Source organism: Pseudophryne corroboree, chromosome 1 (genome assembly GCF_028390025.1).
Source record: "Pseudophryne corroboree isolate aPseCor3 chromosome 1, aPseCor3.hap2, whole genome shotgun sequence".
Taxonomy (NCBI): Eukaryota; Metazoa; Chordata; class Amphibia; order Anura; family Myobatrachidae; genus Pseudophryne; species Pseudophryne corroboree.
Window position 1 is genome coordinate 623,147,026 of NC_086444.1, and position 19,383 is coordinate 623,166,408.

Genomic DNA, 19,383 nt, shown 5'->3' on the forward strand with positions numbered 1-19,383 from the left:
ATTCCTTAGTTGAACTAACTGTTCAATCAACTGTTCGGTGATCCCAATTGTTGGTTTTTTTTGGGGCACTGATCATGCCCATACCTCATTTAGCTGTGTATAGTGGCAAAACCTGACCAAAATGCAGGGAATGACAAGTGGCATTTGGGCACCCACATGGTTCACTTTTCACTTATTTCAGCTCACCAGCACGGAGGCCTGTTAGCTGACTGCTAGCTGACTGGCGCTTGTATATATGCTTATCTGATATACCAGCGCCAGTAACTGCTCTTGCCCAAACGGAGCATCAATTGAATTGCTCCATCAAGCGCCATCTACTGGCTGCTGTCGTGTAAAAAAACTGAATTCCCCCTTTGTGTCTCAACACATATGAACAGAACAACTCTGTGCGCATTGATAAAGATCGCGTATTATATTCACAATGGAGTCACCGCTTCTATAGCTGTCATGACGACCAAAGTTGCCATCAGCAAATATGGCGGTTACACATCGCACTCCCGTGGTATATGTAGTAGGCAGCGCCCTCACAAGAGATGGCGTCTGACCAGCTGCAGTTCAGTGTCAGCATGGCCGAGAAGCGAAGTGCCGTGGGTGGCTCTCCGGTCCCCCGACCTCCGCCGCAGCCGGCCAGCGAGACGGATTTCCTAGCTCAGGCCGGAGCGCGGCATGTGATGAGAGAAGCCGTGCTCACACTGCTGGAGGCCAGGCCGGAGGACCCGATCACCTTCTTGGCTGATTACTTCGGGACATTAGGGACGGGTGCAGCCGACGGAGCGGCGGCCGGAGAACGGGGACACAAGCTATTAGGGCAGCAACGCTTAAGACGTGCACTGTGGTTCTTAAAGCTGGCTCATCACTCTCAGAGGTAACTGGCACCCGGGGAGGTGGGGGGGACGAGGGCGACTGTGTTCTACAGGAAAACCCTACAATTAGTCCATTGCTTTGTTAACATTATGAAGAAGCATATATTTGGCATTGACAATTGACAGCTGGTGCATACTGTATATAGTATAGCTATCTATCCTGTATGTATGTAGTGTTCACTCTAGGCTGTTTTAGCAGGGCGCCGCGCCCTGCCCGATTTTTTTAAGGCCAAAACCCGCCCTGCCCTTTCTGCGGCGCCCTGCTAAAACAGCCGTTCGCTTTCTGCCCCTCTCAGTGCGATGCGCGCGCGGCATCCATTCATGCTGTCAGAGAGCTTGGGGGAAGCCCAGCACCTCCGTAGGTGCTGGGCACGCCCCCAACAGTGATGGCGCCGCCCGCCCACGTCCCCGTCTGTGGACTGAACCGCCCACTTGCATTACGTGCAAGTGGCCACGCCCCCTGTTTGCATAGCCACGCCCCCTTTTGCCACGTGCTTGTGCCCCTAACGGACTCGCGCCCTGCCCTGCCCGTCCGCTAGAGTGAACACTATGTATGTGTGCATATAATCAGTTGTTCATATACAGTGTGGCAAAAAAGTATTTGGACAGCCACCGACTGTGCAAGTTGACCCACTTAAAAAGATGAGAGGTCTGTAATTTCCATCATAGGTACACTTCAACTGTGAGAGACAGAATCTGAAGAAAAAAAACCCCCAGGAAATCACATTGTATGATTTTGAAACAATTTATTTGTATATTCTTGCGGGGGGAAAAAATATTTGTACAATCAAAAAGTTTAATAGGCCCTACATACTTGTCGATGTAACTGCAATATGAACGATCTTGTTCATTATTGAACGAGATAACGTTCATATCTTTCAGTGTGGAGTCACCAGCGATGAACGATGCGCGGCCCCGCGCTCGTTCATTGCTGGTTCCCCGTCGGCTGTGCATGCAGGCCAATATGGACGATCTCGTCCATATTTGCCTGCACTTCAATGGAGCCGGGTGACAGGGGGAGTGAAGAAACTTCACTCCCCCCGTCACTGCCCCCCTGCCGCCGGGTCGCCCGTCTGCCGTATCGGCAGTCGGGCAACTCGGCGGCATATCGCCATGTCTGTAGGGCCCATAACTTAATACTTTGTAATATAACCTCGGTTGGCAATTACAGAGGTCAAACATTTCCTGTAGTTCTTGACCAGGTTTGCACATACTGTAGCAGGTATTTTGGCCCACTCTTCCATGCAGATCTTCTCTAGAACTGTCATGTTTTGGGGCTGTCGCCGGGCAACACAGACTTTCAATTCCCTCCGCAGATTTTCTATGGGGTTGAGGTCTGGAGACTGTCTAGGCCATTCCAGGACCTTGAAATGCTTCTTACGGAGCCACTCCTTAGTTGCCCGGGCTGTGTGTTTGGGGTCATTGTCAATGCTCTTACTGAGGGAAGGAGGTTTTTGCCCAAAATCTCACGATACATGGCCCCATTCATCCTCTCCTTAATACGGATCAGTCGTCCTGTCCCCTTTGCAGAAAAGCAGCCCCAAAGCATGATGTTTACACCTCCATGCTTCACAGTGGGTATGGTGTTCTTGGGATGCCAATCATCATTCTTCTCCCTCCAAACACGGCAAGTGGAGTTTATACCAAAAAATTTGATTTTGCTCTCATCTGACCACATTACATTCTCCCAATCCTCCTCTGGATCATCCAGATGTCACTGGTAAAAACTTTAGACGGGCCTGGACATGTGCTGGCTTTAGCAGGGGGACCTTTCGGGCGCTGCAGGATTTCAATCCATGACGACGTAGTGTGTACTAATTGTAACCTTTGTGACTGTGGTCCCAGCTCTTTTGAGGTCATTGACCAGGTCCCCCCGTGTAGTTCTGATTCCTCACCGTTCTCAAGATCATTGATACCCCACAAGGTGAGATCTTGCATGGAGCCGCAGGTCGAGGGAGATTGTCATTGATCTTGTATTTCTTCCATTTTTTTAATAATTGAGCCAACAGTTGATCTCTTCTCACCAAGCTGCTTGCCTATTGTCGAGTAGCTCATCCCAGCCTTGTGCAGCTCTACAATTTTGTCCCTGGTGTCATTAGCCAGCTTTCTGGTCTTGGCCATGGTGGAGAGGTAGCAGTCTGATTGTTTGAGGGTGTGGACAGGTGTCTTTTATACAGATAACCAGTTCAAACAGGTGCCATTAATACAGGTAACGAGTGGAGGATAGAAGAGCTTCTTAAAGAAGAAGTAACAGGTCTGTGAGAGCCAGAAATCTTGCTGCCTGGTAGGTGTCCAAATATTTATTTTCCACAAGAATATACAAGTAAATTGTTTAAAAATCATACAATGTGATTTCCTGCGGGTTTTTTTTTTCCAGATTCTGTCTCTCACAGTTGAAGTGTACCTATGATGGAAATTACAGACCTCTCTCATCTTTATAAGTGGGTCCACTTGCACAATCGGTGGCTGTCCAAATACTTTTTTGCCCCACTGTAGGTATAAGACAGGGATGTAGTCTGGTTCCTGGCCGCCAGGATGCCAAGGACTATTCCCACTCGTGGGTGTCTACAACACCCATAGACTGGAAATAGAACCTGTGGCAAGCGCAGCGATCCACCGAGACCGGAGCATGGTGAGCGCAGTGAGCCCGCAAGGGGCTTCGTTGCACTCGCTCCCCTGCCAGCATCCTGGCCGCAGCTCACCCAACCACAACGCATGAGACATCTTCCCTTTGTCTATTCTTAGGATATTGTAAATTATGGCCATGGATCAGAGTTTAATACACGTGGGGACTGTGAATATAATGGTGTAAGTCACCAACTGTAAAGCTGGGTACACACCTTGCCGATGATTCGGCCTATCTGCCGACCTATCTTATGACTGGTAAGTGCATACATAATTACCAATCATCAGCCCGTTGTGTCATGCCTGATGTCACAACTGGGTGGTCCCTGCAGCAAGTGCATCCAGATGCGCCAATATATCTCTGAATATATTGGCCATCAGCTGTGCTGCAGGGCTGACGTGATATGTCTGTAAATGACGTTGTACACACCGGACAATGGGCTCAAGATATATAATGACTGTTCGAATAAACGACTGATATACCACTTAGTTGTGTACCCAGTATCACTGACCTGGTTTGGGAGTGTTGTGGACTCGGGGCTTCTTCCGATGACCGGGAAGAGGAACCGCCACTGGGTCGTAGTAGAGATGGCCGGATGTAGGTCTTCCTCATGCAGAACTAAGACGGCAGGCGGGAGGCCCAGAGGAATTCTTGTAGGTCTCCTGTAAGACAAGACTTGTAGAAATAATGAAGGCTGGGGTACTGAGATATTGGAGACACTGTGGTATTGAAGGCACTGAGGTACTGGGAGTACAGGGAGTGCTGGGAGACCCTTGGAGGCACGGAGGTGTTTGGAGGCACGGAGGTGCTTGGAGGCACGGAGGTGTTTGGAGACACCGAGGTGTTTGGAGGGACGAGGTGCTTGGAGGCACGAGGTGCTTGGAGACACGGAGGTAACTGGAGGCACGGAGGTGCTTTGAGGCGCGGAGGTGCTTGGAGGCACGGGGTGCTTGGAGGCACGAGGTGCTTGGAGGCACGGAGGTACTTGGAGGCACGGAGGTAACTGGAGGCACGGAGGTAACTGGAGGCACGGAGGTAACTGGAGGCACGGAGGTAACTGGAGGCACGGAGGTGCTTGAGGCGCGGAGGTGCTTGGAAGCACAGGTTGCTTGTAGGCACAGGATGCTTGGAAGCACAGGATGCTTGCAGGGACAGGATGCTTGGAAGCACAGGATGCTTGCAGGGACAGGATGCTTGGAAGCACAGGATGCTTGCAGGGACAGGATGCTTGGAAGCACAGGATGCTTGCAGGGACAGGATGCTTGGAAGCACAGGATGCTTGCAGGGACAGGATGCTTGGAAGCACAGGATGCTTGCAGGGACGAGGGAGCTCTGGATCATAGCTTCCACAGGAGAAACGAAGATACTCAGGCATCGGATCTCTGCCTGGTATCTGATTTTAAATTCCCCGCCCTAGCCTGATTGGCGGAGCAGGCAGGTGACGTCAGACCTGCTCCGCCTCCTTGCCCTTGCTTGTGATGGCGGCGCCCTTGCTTCCGGGAAGCCGCCGGAGAGCAGCGCCGACCCGCCGCTGAAGCCGGAGACTGACAGGGGAAGAGAGGCGCCGGGCAGACCAGGCCACCCGCAGGGACAAGCGCGGTCGCCGCTGCCCGAGGTTCGTGACAGTACCCCCTCCTCCAGGAGTGGCCCCTGGACACTTCCCGGGCTTAGTCGGATGTCTGGAGTGGAAGATCCGAATCAGACGAGGAGCCGTTACTTCAGTAGCCCCAATCCAACTTCTCTCCTCAGGTCCATAACCCTTCCAGTCCACCAAGTACTGTAATTTTTTATGAAGATAACGAGAGTCCAGAATAGCTTTGATTTCAAACTCCGCTCCAGCTTCTGCCACTACGGACGTTGGCCTTGGGAGTGCTGAGTGGAATCGATTCAGTATGAGGGGACGGAGTAGAGAAACATGGAAGGCGTTAGGTATGCGAAGATGGGCAGGCAAACCCAGTTTACAGACCACAGGATTTAAGACTTGTAGCACAGGGTAAGGACCGATGAACCTTGGAGCGAATTTCATGGTGGGCACCTTCAACCGGAGATTCCGTGTGGACAGCCATACCCTGTCCCCAACTTTATATTGAGGTGCGGCTTGCCGTTTCTTATCTGCAAAGAACTTGTACCGAACAGAAACCTGCTTAAGATTAGCATGAACCTTTCTCCAAATTTGTCCAAAGTGTCGTAGAGTGGACGCTACAGCAGGAACCTCTATTATCGGAAGGCTTGGAAATTCCGGAACACGGGGATGGAACCCGTAGTTGACGAAAAATGGTGATTCCCCAGTGGAAGAATGAAACAAATGGTTATGGGCAAACTCCGCCCAAGGCAACAACTCCACCCAGTTGTCCTGTGAAGGAGAGAGATACAACCGAAGAAAAGTCTCTAGATCTTGATTGACTCGTTCCGTTTGTCCATTTGTTTGGGGATGATAAGCCGACGAAAACTTAAGTTTAATGTGTAGAGTTGAACAAAGGGCTTTCCAAAACCTGGCGGTGAACTGTACTCCACGGTCAGAAACAATCTCTTGTGGCAACCCATGCAAACGAAAATGTTCTCGGATAAACAATAGAGCCAGTTTCGGTGCTGTCGGAAGACCAGTCAAGGGCACAAAGTGTGCCATCTTCGAAAAACGGTCAACGATAACCCAAACGGTGTTGCAACCCTTGGAACAGGGCAAGTCAGTGATGAAGTCCATGGAAATGTGAGTCCAGGGTCTCACAGGGATAGGCAGAGGACGAAGTAACCCTGCAGGAGGCAGACGAGGAGATTTATGTTGTGTACATTGGGGACATGAATTAACGCAATCTTGTACATCCTTCCTCATGGTGTTCCACCAGTAAGACCTTTGCAGAAACTTGTACATCTTCTGAGCGCCGGGATGACCGGAAAACTTGGAGTTATGGACCCACCGTAGTATTCCTGGGCGGAATCTAGCTGGTACGGACATTCTTCCAGGAGGAGGAGCTGGAGTAGTTAAAGCAGCAGAGACAGAAACTGGATTCAGAATTAAACCCCGCTCCGGAGGTTCATCCTCGTCTGTGGGAACCTGTGAACGGGAAAGCGCATCTGCTTTAATATTGAGAGTCCCGGCACGGTACTTGATAATGAACGAGAATCGGGAAAAGAAAAGTGCCCATCTCGCCTGGCGAGGATTCAAACATTGTGCGGATTTGATGTACAGTAAATTCTTGTGATCCGTGTAGATGGTAAACACATGTTTAGCCCCTTCTAGAAGATATCTCCATTCTTCCAAGGCAGATTTGATTGCCAAGAGTTCCTGGTCTCCAATAGAGTAATTTCGTTCGGCTGGAGAGAATTTACGAGAGTGGAAGCCACACGGATGTAATTTCTTATCAGAGGAATGCTGGGAGAGGACAGCCCCCACCCCGACTGAAGATGCATCAACTTCTAAGTAGAAGGGTTCCTCGAAATTTGGTTGTTGGAGAACTGGAGCCGTCGTGAAAGCTAACTTTAAGCGAGAAAAAGCTACAATGGCTTCCGGAGGCCACAAACTAGGATTAGAACCCTTTCTCGTCAGGGCAGTAATGGGTGCAACAATGGTGGAGAAACCTTTAATGAATTTCCTGTAGTAGTTCGCAAAGCCCAGGAACCTTTGTATTGCTTTCAGGGAAAGGGGCTGAGTCCAATCACGAATGGCCGACAACTTTTCCGGATCCATGCGAAGCTCCGTCCCCGAGATGACATAACCGAGGAACGGAATAGATGTTACTTCAAAGGTACATTTGGAAAGCTTGGCGTAGAGATGATTCTCTTGTAAACGGTGTAGCACCTCTTTGACTTGAGTCCTGTGTTCGACAAGATTCTTGGAAAAAATCAGTATGTCGTCCAGATATACCACAACGCTCTGATACAGCATATCACGAAAGATTTCGTTGACGAATCCCTGGAAAACCGCGGGAGCATTACTAAGACCAAACGGCATCACCAAGTATTCGTAATGCCCATCTCGGGTATTAAAGGCAGTCTTCCATTCATCCCCCTCTCGGATGCGTATAAGATTATAAGCTCCTCTCAAGTCGAGTTTTGAAAAAATGCGGGCACCACGAACCCTATCAAATAACTCTGTGATTAGTGGCAAGGGGTATTTATTCTTAATAGTAATGTCGTTTAGGCCGCGGTAGTCGATGCATGGTCTCAACCCCCCGTCCTTTTTCTTCACGAAAAAGAAGCCTGCACCAGCAGGGGAGGAAGAGGGGCGAATGAATCCCTTGAGCATATTGGACTTAATATACTCCGACATGGCTTGAGTCTCGGGAAGAGACAGAGGATATGTGCGACCACGAGGTGGCGTCTTCCCTGGGACAAGGTCAATAGGGCAGTCCCAAGGCCTGTGAGGTGGTAACAGGTCAGCAGCTTGTTCCGAAAATACGTCCTTGTACCCTTGATATGCCTCCGGAATGTGCTCTTCATCCGTTTTGGAGGTAACACGGAGCGGACAAACAGGAGTAAGACAATTAGTGTGACAAAAGGAACTCCAGGACAGAATTTGTGACGACTTCCAATCGATGTGGGGGTTATGACTTTTCAGCCAAGGCATTCCAAGAACCAGATCATGGGGCATTCCTGGGATTACCAAGAGTTCCAAATCTTCCTGATGTAGAGCCCCGACCCGCAGCTTAACTGGCCCCGTGCGCCACATTATGAGACCTTTGGAAATTCTAGTCCCGTTGATAGCCGTCAGTGAAATTGGCCGCTCGATAGGCCGTAACTTTAAACCCAAACTTTGGGCACAGAAGGAAGAAACGAAGTTCCCTGCAGCTCCGGAATCCAATAGGGCTTCACAAGACCTGGAGACTGAATTGGAGACTAGAGTTACTGGAAGCAAGCAGTCCGAAGTTGGAGAAGCTTTTGTCGTAACTCCCAGCTTGACTCCTCCGGAACAAGCTAGGTCTGCCCGTTTCCCGGACGGACTTTACAAGATTTAAGAAAATGATCTGCGGCTCCACAGTAAAGGCAGAGTTTACCCTCACGACGACGCTGTCGTTCTTCCGGAGACAGTCGGGAGCGGTTAATTTGCATGGGCTCATCTGAGCTAGGTGAGGCCACCGGCCTAGGAGTAGGATTCCGGAACCTGGAACGATCCGAACGGTTACGTTCTCTTCCACGCTCCTGCATCCGAAGATCCACCTTGACGCAAAGGGAAATCAAATCTTCTAATGGATCCGGCAGATCTCTAGTAACCAGCTCGTCTTTCAGCCGGTCGGAAAGGCCGTTCCAGAAGGCAGCTCTCAGGGCATCATTATTCCAGCGTAGTTCGGAAGCAATGGTCTGGAAATGAACCACGTACTGGCCCACGGAACGGGCGCCCTGCCGAACACGGAGCAAATCGGAAGAAGCAGTGGTCATTCTGCCGGGCTCGTCGAAAATCCTTCGAAAGGACGAGATGAAGTTGGTGTAGTTGGAAACCATGGGATCAGATCGTTCCCATAATGGAGACACCCAATCCAAAGCAGAACCTTCCAACAGAGAAATAATATATGCTACCTTGGACCGGTCTGTAGGAAAGTTGTGTGCAAGTAGCTCGAAATGTACCTCGCACTGGTTCAAGAAACCACGACAATTTTTGGGATTCCCATTATAGCGGGACGGAGTAGGCAACTGAAGGCGTGGAGTGACACCGGCCGATGGTTGAACATTGCTGGCAACGGCAACTGGTGCGACTGCTGGAACAGGAGCCGGAATTACTGAGGCCAGAGACGCCTGAATCTGATCCAGACGCCCGGACAACTGCTGGAGGTACTGCATCACCTGACCTTGTGCTGCTTCCTGATTTTGCACTCGAGAAGCCAGGTTCTGGATGGCACTAGAGTCCGTGTTCCGATCCCCCGAGTCCATGAGGCCTGAGTATACTATCACTGACCTGGTTTGGGAGTGTTGTGGACTCGGGGCTTCTTCCGATGACCGGGAAGAGGAACCGCCACTGGGTCGTAGTAGAGATGGCCGGATGTAGGTCTTCCTCATGCAGAACTAAGACGGCAGGCGGGAGGCCCAGAGGAATTCTTGTAGGTCTCCTGTAAGACAAGACTTGTAGAAATAATGAAGGCTGGGGTACTGAGATATTGGAGACACTGTGGTATTGAAGGCACTGAGGTACTGGGAGTACAGGGAGTGCTGGGAGACCCTTGGAGGCACGGAGGTGTTTGGAGGCACGGAGGTGCTTGGAGGCACGGAGGTGTTTGGAGACACCGAGGTGTTTGGAGGGACGAGGTGCTTGGAGGCACGAGGTGCTTGGAGACACGGAGGTAACTGGAGGCACGGAGGTGCTTTGAGGCGCGGAGGTGCTTGGAGGCACGGGGTGCTTGGAGGCACGAGGTGCTTGGAGGCACGGAGGTACTTGGAGGCACGGAGGTAACTGGAGGCACGGAGGTAACTGGAGGCACGGAGGTAACTGGAGGCACGGAGGTGCTTGAGGCGCGGAGGTGCTTGGAAGCACAGGTTGCTTGTAGGCACAGGATGCTTGGAAGCACAGGATGCTTGCAGGGACAGGATGCTTGGAAGCACAGGATGCTTGCAGGGACAGGATGCTTGGAAGCACAGGATGCTTGCAGGGACAGGATGCTTGGAAGCACAGGATGCTTGCAGGGACAGGATGCTTGGAAGCACAGGATGCTTGCAGGGACAGGATGCTTGGAAGCACAGGATGCTTGCAGGGACGAGGGAGCTCTGGATCATAGCTTCCACAGGAGAAACGAAGATACTCAGGCATCGGATCTCTGCCTGGTATCTGATTTTAAATTCCCCGCCCTAGCCTGATTGGCGGAGCAGGCAGGTGACGTCAGACCTGCTCCGCCTCCTTGCCCTTGCTTGTGATGGCGGCGCCCTTGCTTCCGGGAAGCCGCCGGAGAGCAGCGCCGACCCGCCGCTGAAGCCGGAGACTGACAGGGGAAGAGAGGCGCCGGGCAGACCAGGCCACCCGCAGGGACAAGCGCGGTCGCCGCTGCCCGAGGTTCGTGACACCCAGCTTTAGACTTTTGCATTTTTCTTGAATCTGCTCTCTAGATCTGATATATAGTAAAGCTGAAGACAAGCCATTAAAATTTCAAATCTCTTCAGCGGATCAATGGGGATAATTCAGAGTTGATCGCAAGCAGCAAATTTGTTAGCATTTGGGCAAAACCATGTGCACTGCAGGGGGGGGGGGGGGGGGGGGGGGCAGATATAACATGTGCAGAGAGAGTTAGATTTGGGTGGGTTATATTGTTTCTGTGCAGGGTAAATACTGGCTGCTTTATTTTTACACTGCAATTTAGATTTCAGTTTGAACACACCCCACCCAAATCTAACTCTCTCTGCACATGGTACATCTGCCTCCCCTGCAATGCACATGGGTGGTCATTCCGAGTTGATCGCAGACAGCAACTTTTTGCTGCTGCTGCGATCAACTAGCCCATGCCTATGGGGGAGTGTATTTTAGCTTAGCAGTGCTGCGATCGCTTGTGCAGTCCTGCTAAGCTAAAAAAAAATTCACACAAAACAAGACTAGGCCTATACCTACTTACCCTGAGCGATGGATCCAGCGATGATGAACTCGGCTTTGACGTCACTCCTCCGCCCTCCGTTCTCCTGGGCACGCCTGCGTTTTACTAACCACTCCCCGAAAACGTCTCCAAACGGTCAGGATCCGCCCTGCAACGCCCTCTTCCTGTCAATCTTCTTTGCGGTCCGTCCTGTGACCGCTTTCTTCTTAAGCTGCGACGTAACCCGGCGACCCCTGTCGCCGGGCAGCGCTGCGCACGCGCACTACGGCCGTCGCGCATGCGCATTCCGGACCCGTTCGCACCGCAGCGATAAACCACTGCGTGCGAACGGGTCGGGATGACCCCCATGGTTTTGCCCAACTGCTAACAAATTTGTTGCGTCGATCAACTCTGAATTGGGCCCAATATCCTTAAACTTACAGTAGGAGGTGACTATGCACTGTAAGGGTTCAGTCTCTTAGTGATAGAATACTGCAGAAAAGGCCGCATTCTGAAATGTTAGCTGCTACAACCAAAGGAGCTAGGCCAGCAGGATAGTACTTTCACGATCCACGCCACCAACTACTCCCTTTAGTAACCCGGTGACGAGCGAAGCCCGAAATGTGGCAAGCCCGCAAGAGTACTTTTCAGGTACCTTGTTGCCTTGCTCCTCCCACTGGTGATGTCAGAGGTCTTTTCTCCAACTTGGTTTTAGCCATATCCATTCTGAAACTACATACCCTCCCAACATTTTACACATAAAAATCGGTACATTTTAGAAAAGGGGGTGTGGCCACGTCCCTTTTCCTATACTTTCAATGGAAGTTTGGAGAGCCAAAAATTGGTTCAGACCATAAAAAAAAAGGTACCGTACCTGCCAAAAAGGTACAGTTGAAGGGTATGAAACTACGGAGCATTGTGAAATGGAGAAAAGCCATATTCTCCTCAGCGTTTTAACCAAAGATTGGGCTCTTACGTTTCTCCCAATCAAGGGTTAAATATACAGCTAACAGGGAGGTACTCCCTGCTGACAATAACAGGGGTATTCATTTGCGAGTGGGAAACTAAAAAAAAAAAAACCCACGGCACAGATTTTTCCTCAAAACAGCAGGGTTTTGGTATTTAGTTGCAGGGCAGAAAATGAGACGCGTGTATCTTTTTTCATGCACCCTCACAGCAAGATTAATTTTTCCTAACATTGTTATTTTTCGGAAAAATCACTGGGACTTGCTCTAGCACCCCGGCGGCAGCACCCCTGCCCCCTTTTGATTATTTTTGTAATCACCAGTTTGTGCTGACTGAGATCCAGGACAGGTGGTGCAAGGGGAGGGGGGGCAGTTTGGATTTTAATTATGTGGCTGCCCCCTCGCCCCACACACATAACTAACGGTATACCGCAGGCGGACGGGTGGGAAACTACACATTCTCTCACCCCAGCTGGGAGCTGGAAGGAGGAAGCCGGGCAGCATCTGAGCATCCTGTGTACGCTCAACGCTGATCCCTCAATCCCCGGGATTGGACCTTCCAATCTCGGGATTGAATCCCGGCCATTTTTGTCCCTAAATCCCGGGATCCCGCCCATCCCGGGATTGGCCTCCCTAGTTCCAAGGGAAGGTCCACCCACTGGAAAGCAGGGCAGCAACAGTGGTGCCGGCTACTGGCCCTCCCATAGCCTGATAATCCTGCATGCTCAGGGCACCACTAGATTTTGTGCAGTCCCCCTCCCTGTCCCCCTACAGCTACACATTGACAAATCCCTTACCTGCTGTTCTCATCTCACTCTTGTATACAATACAAGCACAGCGCTGGCTTGTAGAGCGTTCACAAGTTCCAGTGCAGTACAGAGAAAAGTGACAGTATGGCATACCGCTGTACACTGCCCCACATTGAGCACTGTATATGTAATATTATATATATGATATAATATATAATTATTGTTCATGTTTGAGATGTACTAAGTATGTTAACAAGTTGAGGTGGATGAATTTAATAAGATTTTACTTACCGGTAAATCTATTTCTCGTAGTCCGTAGAGGATGCTGCGACTCCGTAAGGACCATGGGGAATAGACGGGCTCCGCAGGAGATAGGGCACTTTAAGAAAGCTTTGGACTCTGGGTGTGCACTGGCTCCTCCCTCTATGCCCCTCCTCCAGACCTCAGTTAGGGAAACTGTGCCCAGAGGAGATGGACAGTACGAGGAAGGATTTTTGTAAATCTAAGGGCGAGATCCATACCAGCCACACCAATCACACCGTATAACTTGTGATAAACTTACCCAGTTAACAGTATGAACAACAACATAGCCACGGTATCACCGAAAAACTATAACATAACCCTTATGTAAGCAATGACTATATACAAGTCTTGCAGAAGAAGTCCGCACTTGGGACGGGCGCCCAGCATCCTCTACGGACTACGAGAAATAGATTTACCGGTAAGTAAAATCTTATTTTCTCTAACGTCCTTGAGGATGCTGGGACTCCGTAAGGACCATGGGGATTATACCAAAGCTCCCAAACGGGCGGGAGAGTGCGAATGACTCTGCAGCACCGATTGAGCAAACATGAGGTCCTCCTCAGCCATGGTATCAAACTTACAGAACTTTGCAAAGGTGTTTGTCCCCGACCAAGTAGCTGCTCGGCACAACTGTAATGCCGAGACCCCTCGGGCAGCCGCCCAAGAAGAGCCCACTTTCCTAGTGGAGTGGGCCTTAACCGATTTCGGTAACGGCAATCCTGCCGTAGAATGCGCCTGCTGAATCGTGTTACAGATCCAGCGAGCAATAGTCTGCTTTGAAGCAGGAGCGCCAACCTTGTTGGCCGCATACAGAACGAACAAAGCTTCAGTCTTCCTGATTCTAGCCGTTCTGGTCACATAAATCTTCAAAGCCCTGACTACATCCAGGGACTCGGAATCCTCCAAGTCCCGTGTAGCCACAGGCACGACAATAGGTTGGTTCACATGAAAAGATGAGACCACTTTTGGCAGAAAGTGAGGGCGAGTCCTCAACTCTGCCCTATCCACGTGAAGAATCAAGTATGGGCTTTTATGTGATAAAGCCGCCAATTCGGAAACACGTCTTGCCGAAGCTAACGCCAACAACATGACCACTTTCCACGTGAGGTATTTCAACTCCACAGTTTTGAGTGGTTCAAACCAAGGTGACTTGAGGAAACGTAACACCACGTTAAGATCCCAAGGCGCCACCGGAGGCACAAAGGGAGGCTGAATATGCAGCACTCCCTTCACAAAGGTCTGTACTTCAGGAATAGAGGCCAATTCTCTTTGAAAGAAAATTGATAAGGCCGAAATCTGGACCTTTATGGACCCTAATTTTAGGCCCAAAGTCACTCCTGTTTGAAGGAAGTGAATTAGACGGCCCAAATGGAACTCCTCCGTAGGAGCAGCTCTGGCCTCACACCAAGAAACATCTTTCCGCCATATATACGGTGATAATGTTTTAACGTCACGTCTTTCCTAGCCTTGATCAGGGTAGGAATGACTTCCTCCGGAATCCCTTTTTCCGCTAGGATCCGGCGTTCAACCGCCATGCCGTCAAACGCAGCCGCGGTAAGTCTTGGAACAGACAGGGCCCCTGCCGCAGCAGGTCCTGCCTTAGAGGAAGAGGCCACGGATACCCTGCGAGCAACTCTTGCAGCTCCGGATACCAAGTCCTCCGTGGCCAATCCGGAACAATGAGTATTGTTCTGACCCTGCTTCTTCGTATTATTCTCAACACCTTGGGTATGAGAGGAAGAGGAGGAAACACAAAGACCGATCTGAACACTCAAGGTGTCACCAGAGCGTCTACCGCTACCGCCTGAGGGTCCCTTGACCTGGCGCAATACCGCTTTAGCTTTTTGTTGAGACGGGATGCCATCATGTCGATTTGAGGCAGTCCCCAACGATCCGTGATCTGTGCGAAGACTTCTTGATGAAGTCCCCACTCTCCCGGATGCAGGTCGTGCCTACTGAGGAAGTCCGCCTCCCAGTTGTCCACCCCCGGGATGAACACCGCTGACAGCGCGCTTACATGGCCTTCCGCCCAGCATAGAATCCTGGTCGCTTCTGCCATGGCCATTCTGCTCCTTGTTCCGCCTTGGCGGTTTATATGAGCCACTGCCGTGACATTGTCTGACTGAATCAGAACCGGTTTTCTCCGAAGCAATTCCTCCGCTTGACGCAGGGCGTTGTATATGGCCCTCAACTCCAGGACGTTGATGTAGAGACGAGACTTTAGGCTTGACCAGAGACCTTGGAAATTTCTTCTCAGTGACACTGCTCCCCAGCCTCGGAGGCTTGCGTCCGTGGTCCCCAGGACCCAGTCCTGAATGCCGAACCTGCGACCTTCTAGTAGGTGAGCACTGTTCAGCCACCACAGGAGAGATACCCTGGTCCTGGGAGACAGGGTGATCCTTTGATGCATTTGTAAATGGGACCCGGACCACTTGTCCAAGAGGTCCCTTTGAAAAGTCCTTGCATGGAACCTGCCGAAAGGGATGGCCTCGTAGGAAGCCACCATCTTCCCCAGGACCCGCGTGCAATGATGCACTGAAACCTTTTTTGGTTTTAATAGGTTCCTGACCATGGCTATGAGTTCCTGAACCTTTTCGATCGGAAGAAAACCCTTTTTCTGGTCTGTGTCTAGAATCAGCCCCAAAAAGGTCAGACGCGTTGTAGGGACTAGCTGGGACTTCGGTATATTGAGAATCCAGCCGTGTATCTGCAACGTCTTCATGGACAGAGACAAGCTGTCCAGCAACCTCTCCCGAGATCTCGCCTTTATGAGGAGATCGTCCAAGTATGGGATAATTGTGACCCCCCCCTGCCTGCGCAGGAGCACCATCATTTCCGTCATTACCTTGGTGAAAATTCTCGGGGCCGTGGAAAGCCCAAACGGCAACGTCTGAAATTGGTAGTGACAGTCCTGCACTGCAAATCTCAGGAACGCCTGATGCGGGGGGAATATCGGAACATGAAGGTAAGCATCCTTTATGTCCAGGGACACCATCCAACCCCCCCCCCCCCCCCCCCCTCCAGGCTGGCGATGACCGCCCTGAGTGATTCCATTTTGAACTTGAACCTCTTCAAGTACAGGTTCAGAGATTTCAGGTTTAAAATGGGTCTTACCGAACCGTCCGGTTTCGGGACCACAAACAGGGTTGAGTAATATCCCTCTCCTTGCTGGAGATGAGGAACTGTGACAATCACCTGTTGAATATACAATTTTTGGATTGCTGCCAACACTAGCTCCCTCTCTGACGGGGAAGCCGGCAGAGCCGATTTGAAAAATCGGCGAGGAGGCAAGTCTTCGAATTCCAGCCTGTATCGCTGAGAAACAATCTCTAATGCCCAGGGATCCACCTGCGAGTGAACCCAGACGTGGCTGAAAAATCGAAGACGAGCCCCCACCAGATCTGCCTCCCCTCGGAAAGCCCCAGCGTCATGCGGTGGACTTTGCAGACGCAGGGGAGGACTTCTGCTCTTGGGAACTAGCTGTGTGCAGCTTTTTTCGCCTGCCTTTCCCTCTGGCAACAAAGGATGATCCACGTACCTTCTTGTTTTTATTGGAACGAAAGGACTGCATTTGATAATGAGGTGCCTTTTTTTTGTATGCTGCGGGGGGACATAAGGTAAGAAATTTGACTTACCAGCCGTAGCCGTAGAGACAAGATCCGAGAGGCCGTCTCCAAACAACTCCACCCCTTTGTAAGGCAAGGACTCCATATGCCGCTTTGAATCGGCATCTCCCGTCCACTGTCGGGTCCACAAGAGCCGCCTAGCAGAAATAGACATAGCATTTATTCTGGAGCTTAATAAACAAATGTCTCTCTGAGCATCCCTCATATACAAGGCAGCATCTCTGATATGCTCTATGGTCATTTGAATGGCGTCCCTATCTAAGGTGTCAATTTCCGTAGATAAGGAATCTGCCCATGCCACAACCGCACTACAAACCCAGGCCGACGCCATAGCCGGTCGAGCAATAGTACCGGAATGATTGTAAATGTGCTTTAAGGTAATTTCCTGCCTGCGATCAGCAGGTTCCTTGAGGGAAGCCGTATCCTGAGAAGGCAGTGCCACCTTTTTGGAAAAGGATACGCCATGAGAATCCTTTTGGGAACTTGTGGTCTCCTATCCGGAGATTCCCAAGCCTTTTCGCACAAGTCACTTAATTCAAATGAGGATGGAAAAGTGACTTCAGGCTTTTTCCCTTTTTTTTCCTCAGTAATATGCAAAACCTCTTTAATGGCAATAATCATGTACCGTATACCCTTAGCCACCTTTTGGCTGTAATTTTGCATCTTCATAGTCGACACTAGAGTCAGTATCTGTGTCGGTATCTGTGTCATCGATCTGGGATATGGTGCGCTTCTGAGACCCCGAAGGACCTGGCGCCCCAGAGACAGGCATGGACTGGCTACCTGACTGATCCCTAGCTTCTGCCTTGTCTAATCTTTTATGCAATAGATTGACATTTGCATTCAAGACATTCAGCATATCCACCCATTCCGGTGTCTGCTTTGCCGACGGCGACCTGACATTCAAGCACTCCCCTTCCACATTAAGCGAGCCTTCCTCGTCAAACATGTCGACACACGCGTACCGACACACTTCACACACACACACAGGGAACCCCTTTCCTGAAGACCGTATCCCTGTCAAGGCCCTTTGGAGAGACAGAGAGAGAGAGTATGCCAGCACACACCCCAGCACAATAACCCTGGAGAACAACACAAAATGTTTTTCCCCAGCAGCGCTGTATAATATGTAAACCGCCAATTATGTGCCCCCCCCCCCCCCCCTCTCTTTTAAGCACCCTTTCACTGTGTGTAAGCAGGGAAGAGTCCGGGGAGCTTCCTCTCAGCAGTGCTGTGGAGAGAAAATGGCGCTGGTGAGTGCTGAGGGAGAAGCCCCGCCCCCTCGGCGGCGGGCTTCTGTCCTGCTCAAACTTAGTAAAATATGGCGGGGGCTCTTTTATATACATGTACAGAGCCCACCTGTACATGTATATAGTCTTTTTGCCATGCAGAGGTTTATATTGCTGCCCAGGGCGCCCCCCCCCCCCCCCTGCGCCCTGCACCCTTACAGTGACCGGAGTATGTGAGGTGTATGGGAGCAATGACGCACAGCTCCAGTGCTGTGCATTACCTCAGTGAAGCTGAAGGCTTCTGCCGCCTGACGACTCCTGTCTTCTGTACTTCTAGCTCTGTGAGGAGAACGGCGGCGCGGCTCCGGGGGTGGACGCCCAGTAAGAACCTGCGTTCACCCCCTCTGGAGCTAATGGTGTCCAGTAGCCGAGGAAGCAGAGCCTATCTTTGACAAGAAGGTCTGCTCCTCTCTCCTCAGTCCCTCGATGCAGGGAGCCTGTTGCCAGCAGTGCTCCCTGTGAAAAAGTAGTAAAAGGTAGAAGAAGAAAAAATCCAAACAAAAATGCTTCTAGGCAGAGAACTCTGGAGAGCTCTCTGCAGTGCACCCATCTTGCTCTGGGCACAGTGTAAAACTGAGGTCTGGAGGAGGGGCATAGAGGGAGGAGCCAGTGCACACCCAGAGTCCAAAGCTTTCTTAAAGTGCCCTATCTCCTGCGGAGCCCGTCTATTCCCCATGGTCCTTACGGAGTCCCAGCATCCTCAAGGACGTTAGAGAAATTGGAAATTCTCACCTTGTAATTAAATATTTTCAAAAATCCTTTACGTGACTGTACATACTGTTCTGAACTAATTTTATGCTCCACCTGTTTCAGTGCTATATACCGTATATTTTCTTGTGGCCAACTCTGTAAGGCTTTTTTTTTTTTCTAAAGGCCCGTACACACTGGCCGATATATCGGCCGTTCTCTTGAACGGCCGATATATCGCGGGTCCGTTGGCCAGTGTGTACGGCCGATATGTCTGTGAACTCCGTCGTTCACAGAAGTATCGTGTTGTCCCCGCAGCACAGCCGACGGCCAATATACCTAGCGATATATTGGTGCGTCGCTGTGTGTGTACGGCGGTCGGCCGACCGCCCGTACACATGCTGCGAAGGCCGGCGGTGATTGACAGCTGAACTGGGCGAGCCTGTGTACACGCCCGCCCAGTTCATGACGTCAGTCCCCGACGGATCGGGCAGTGTGTATGCTCAACACACTGCCCGATCCGTCCATAGATATATCTGCAGATCAATTGATCTGCAGATATATCTTTCTAGTGTGTACCCACCTTAATGATAATCCACTGAAATTGCTGTAATTGAGAAACTACCTACAATACAGATGTACCCACTTAAACCTATTCTCAAATCGAGACAAATAGCCCGGTTTAGCTGAGCCAAAACATCCTAAGTACATAGGCAGTATCATCCTGGAGAAGGCATAAGGAAGTGACAAACCAGTGATATATGCAAGGTGATAAACGCACCAGCCAATCG

General features: G+C 50.8%; 1 protein-coding gene across 1 annotated transcript in view; it reads left to right on the forward strand.

Annotated features, from left to right (window-relative positions):
* The first annotated feature begins 473 nt into the window (after window positions 1-473).
* The window catches only part of TPGS1 (tubulin polyglutamylase complex subunit 1), a 32,844-nt gene continuing 13,934 nt past the window's right edge, over window positions 474-19,383 (forward strand). Inside the window, exon 1 of the mRNA XM_063914474.1 lies at window positions 474-865. Coding sequence (XP_063770544.1) covers window positions 534-865 — 332 coding nt within the window. The 5' untranslated portion in view covers window positions 474-533. The remainder of the gene's footprint in view (window positions 866-19,383) is intronic.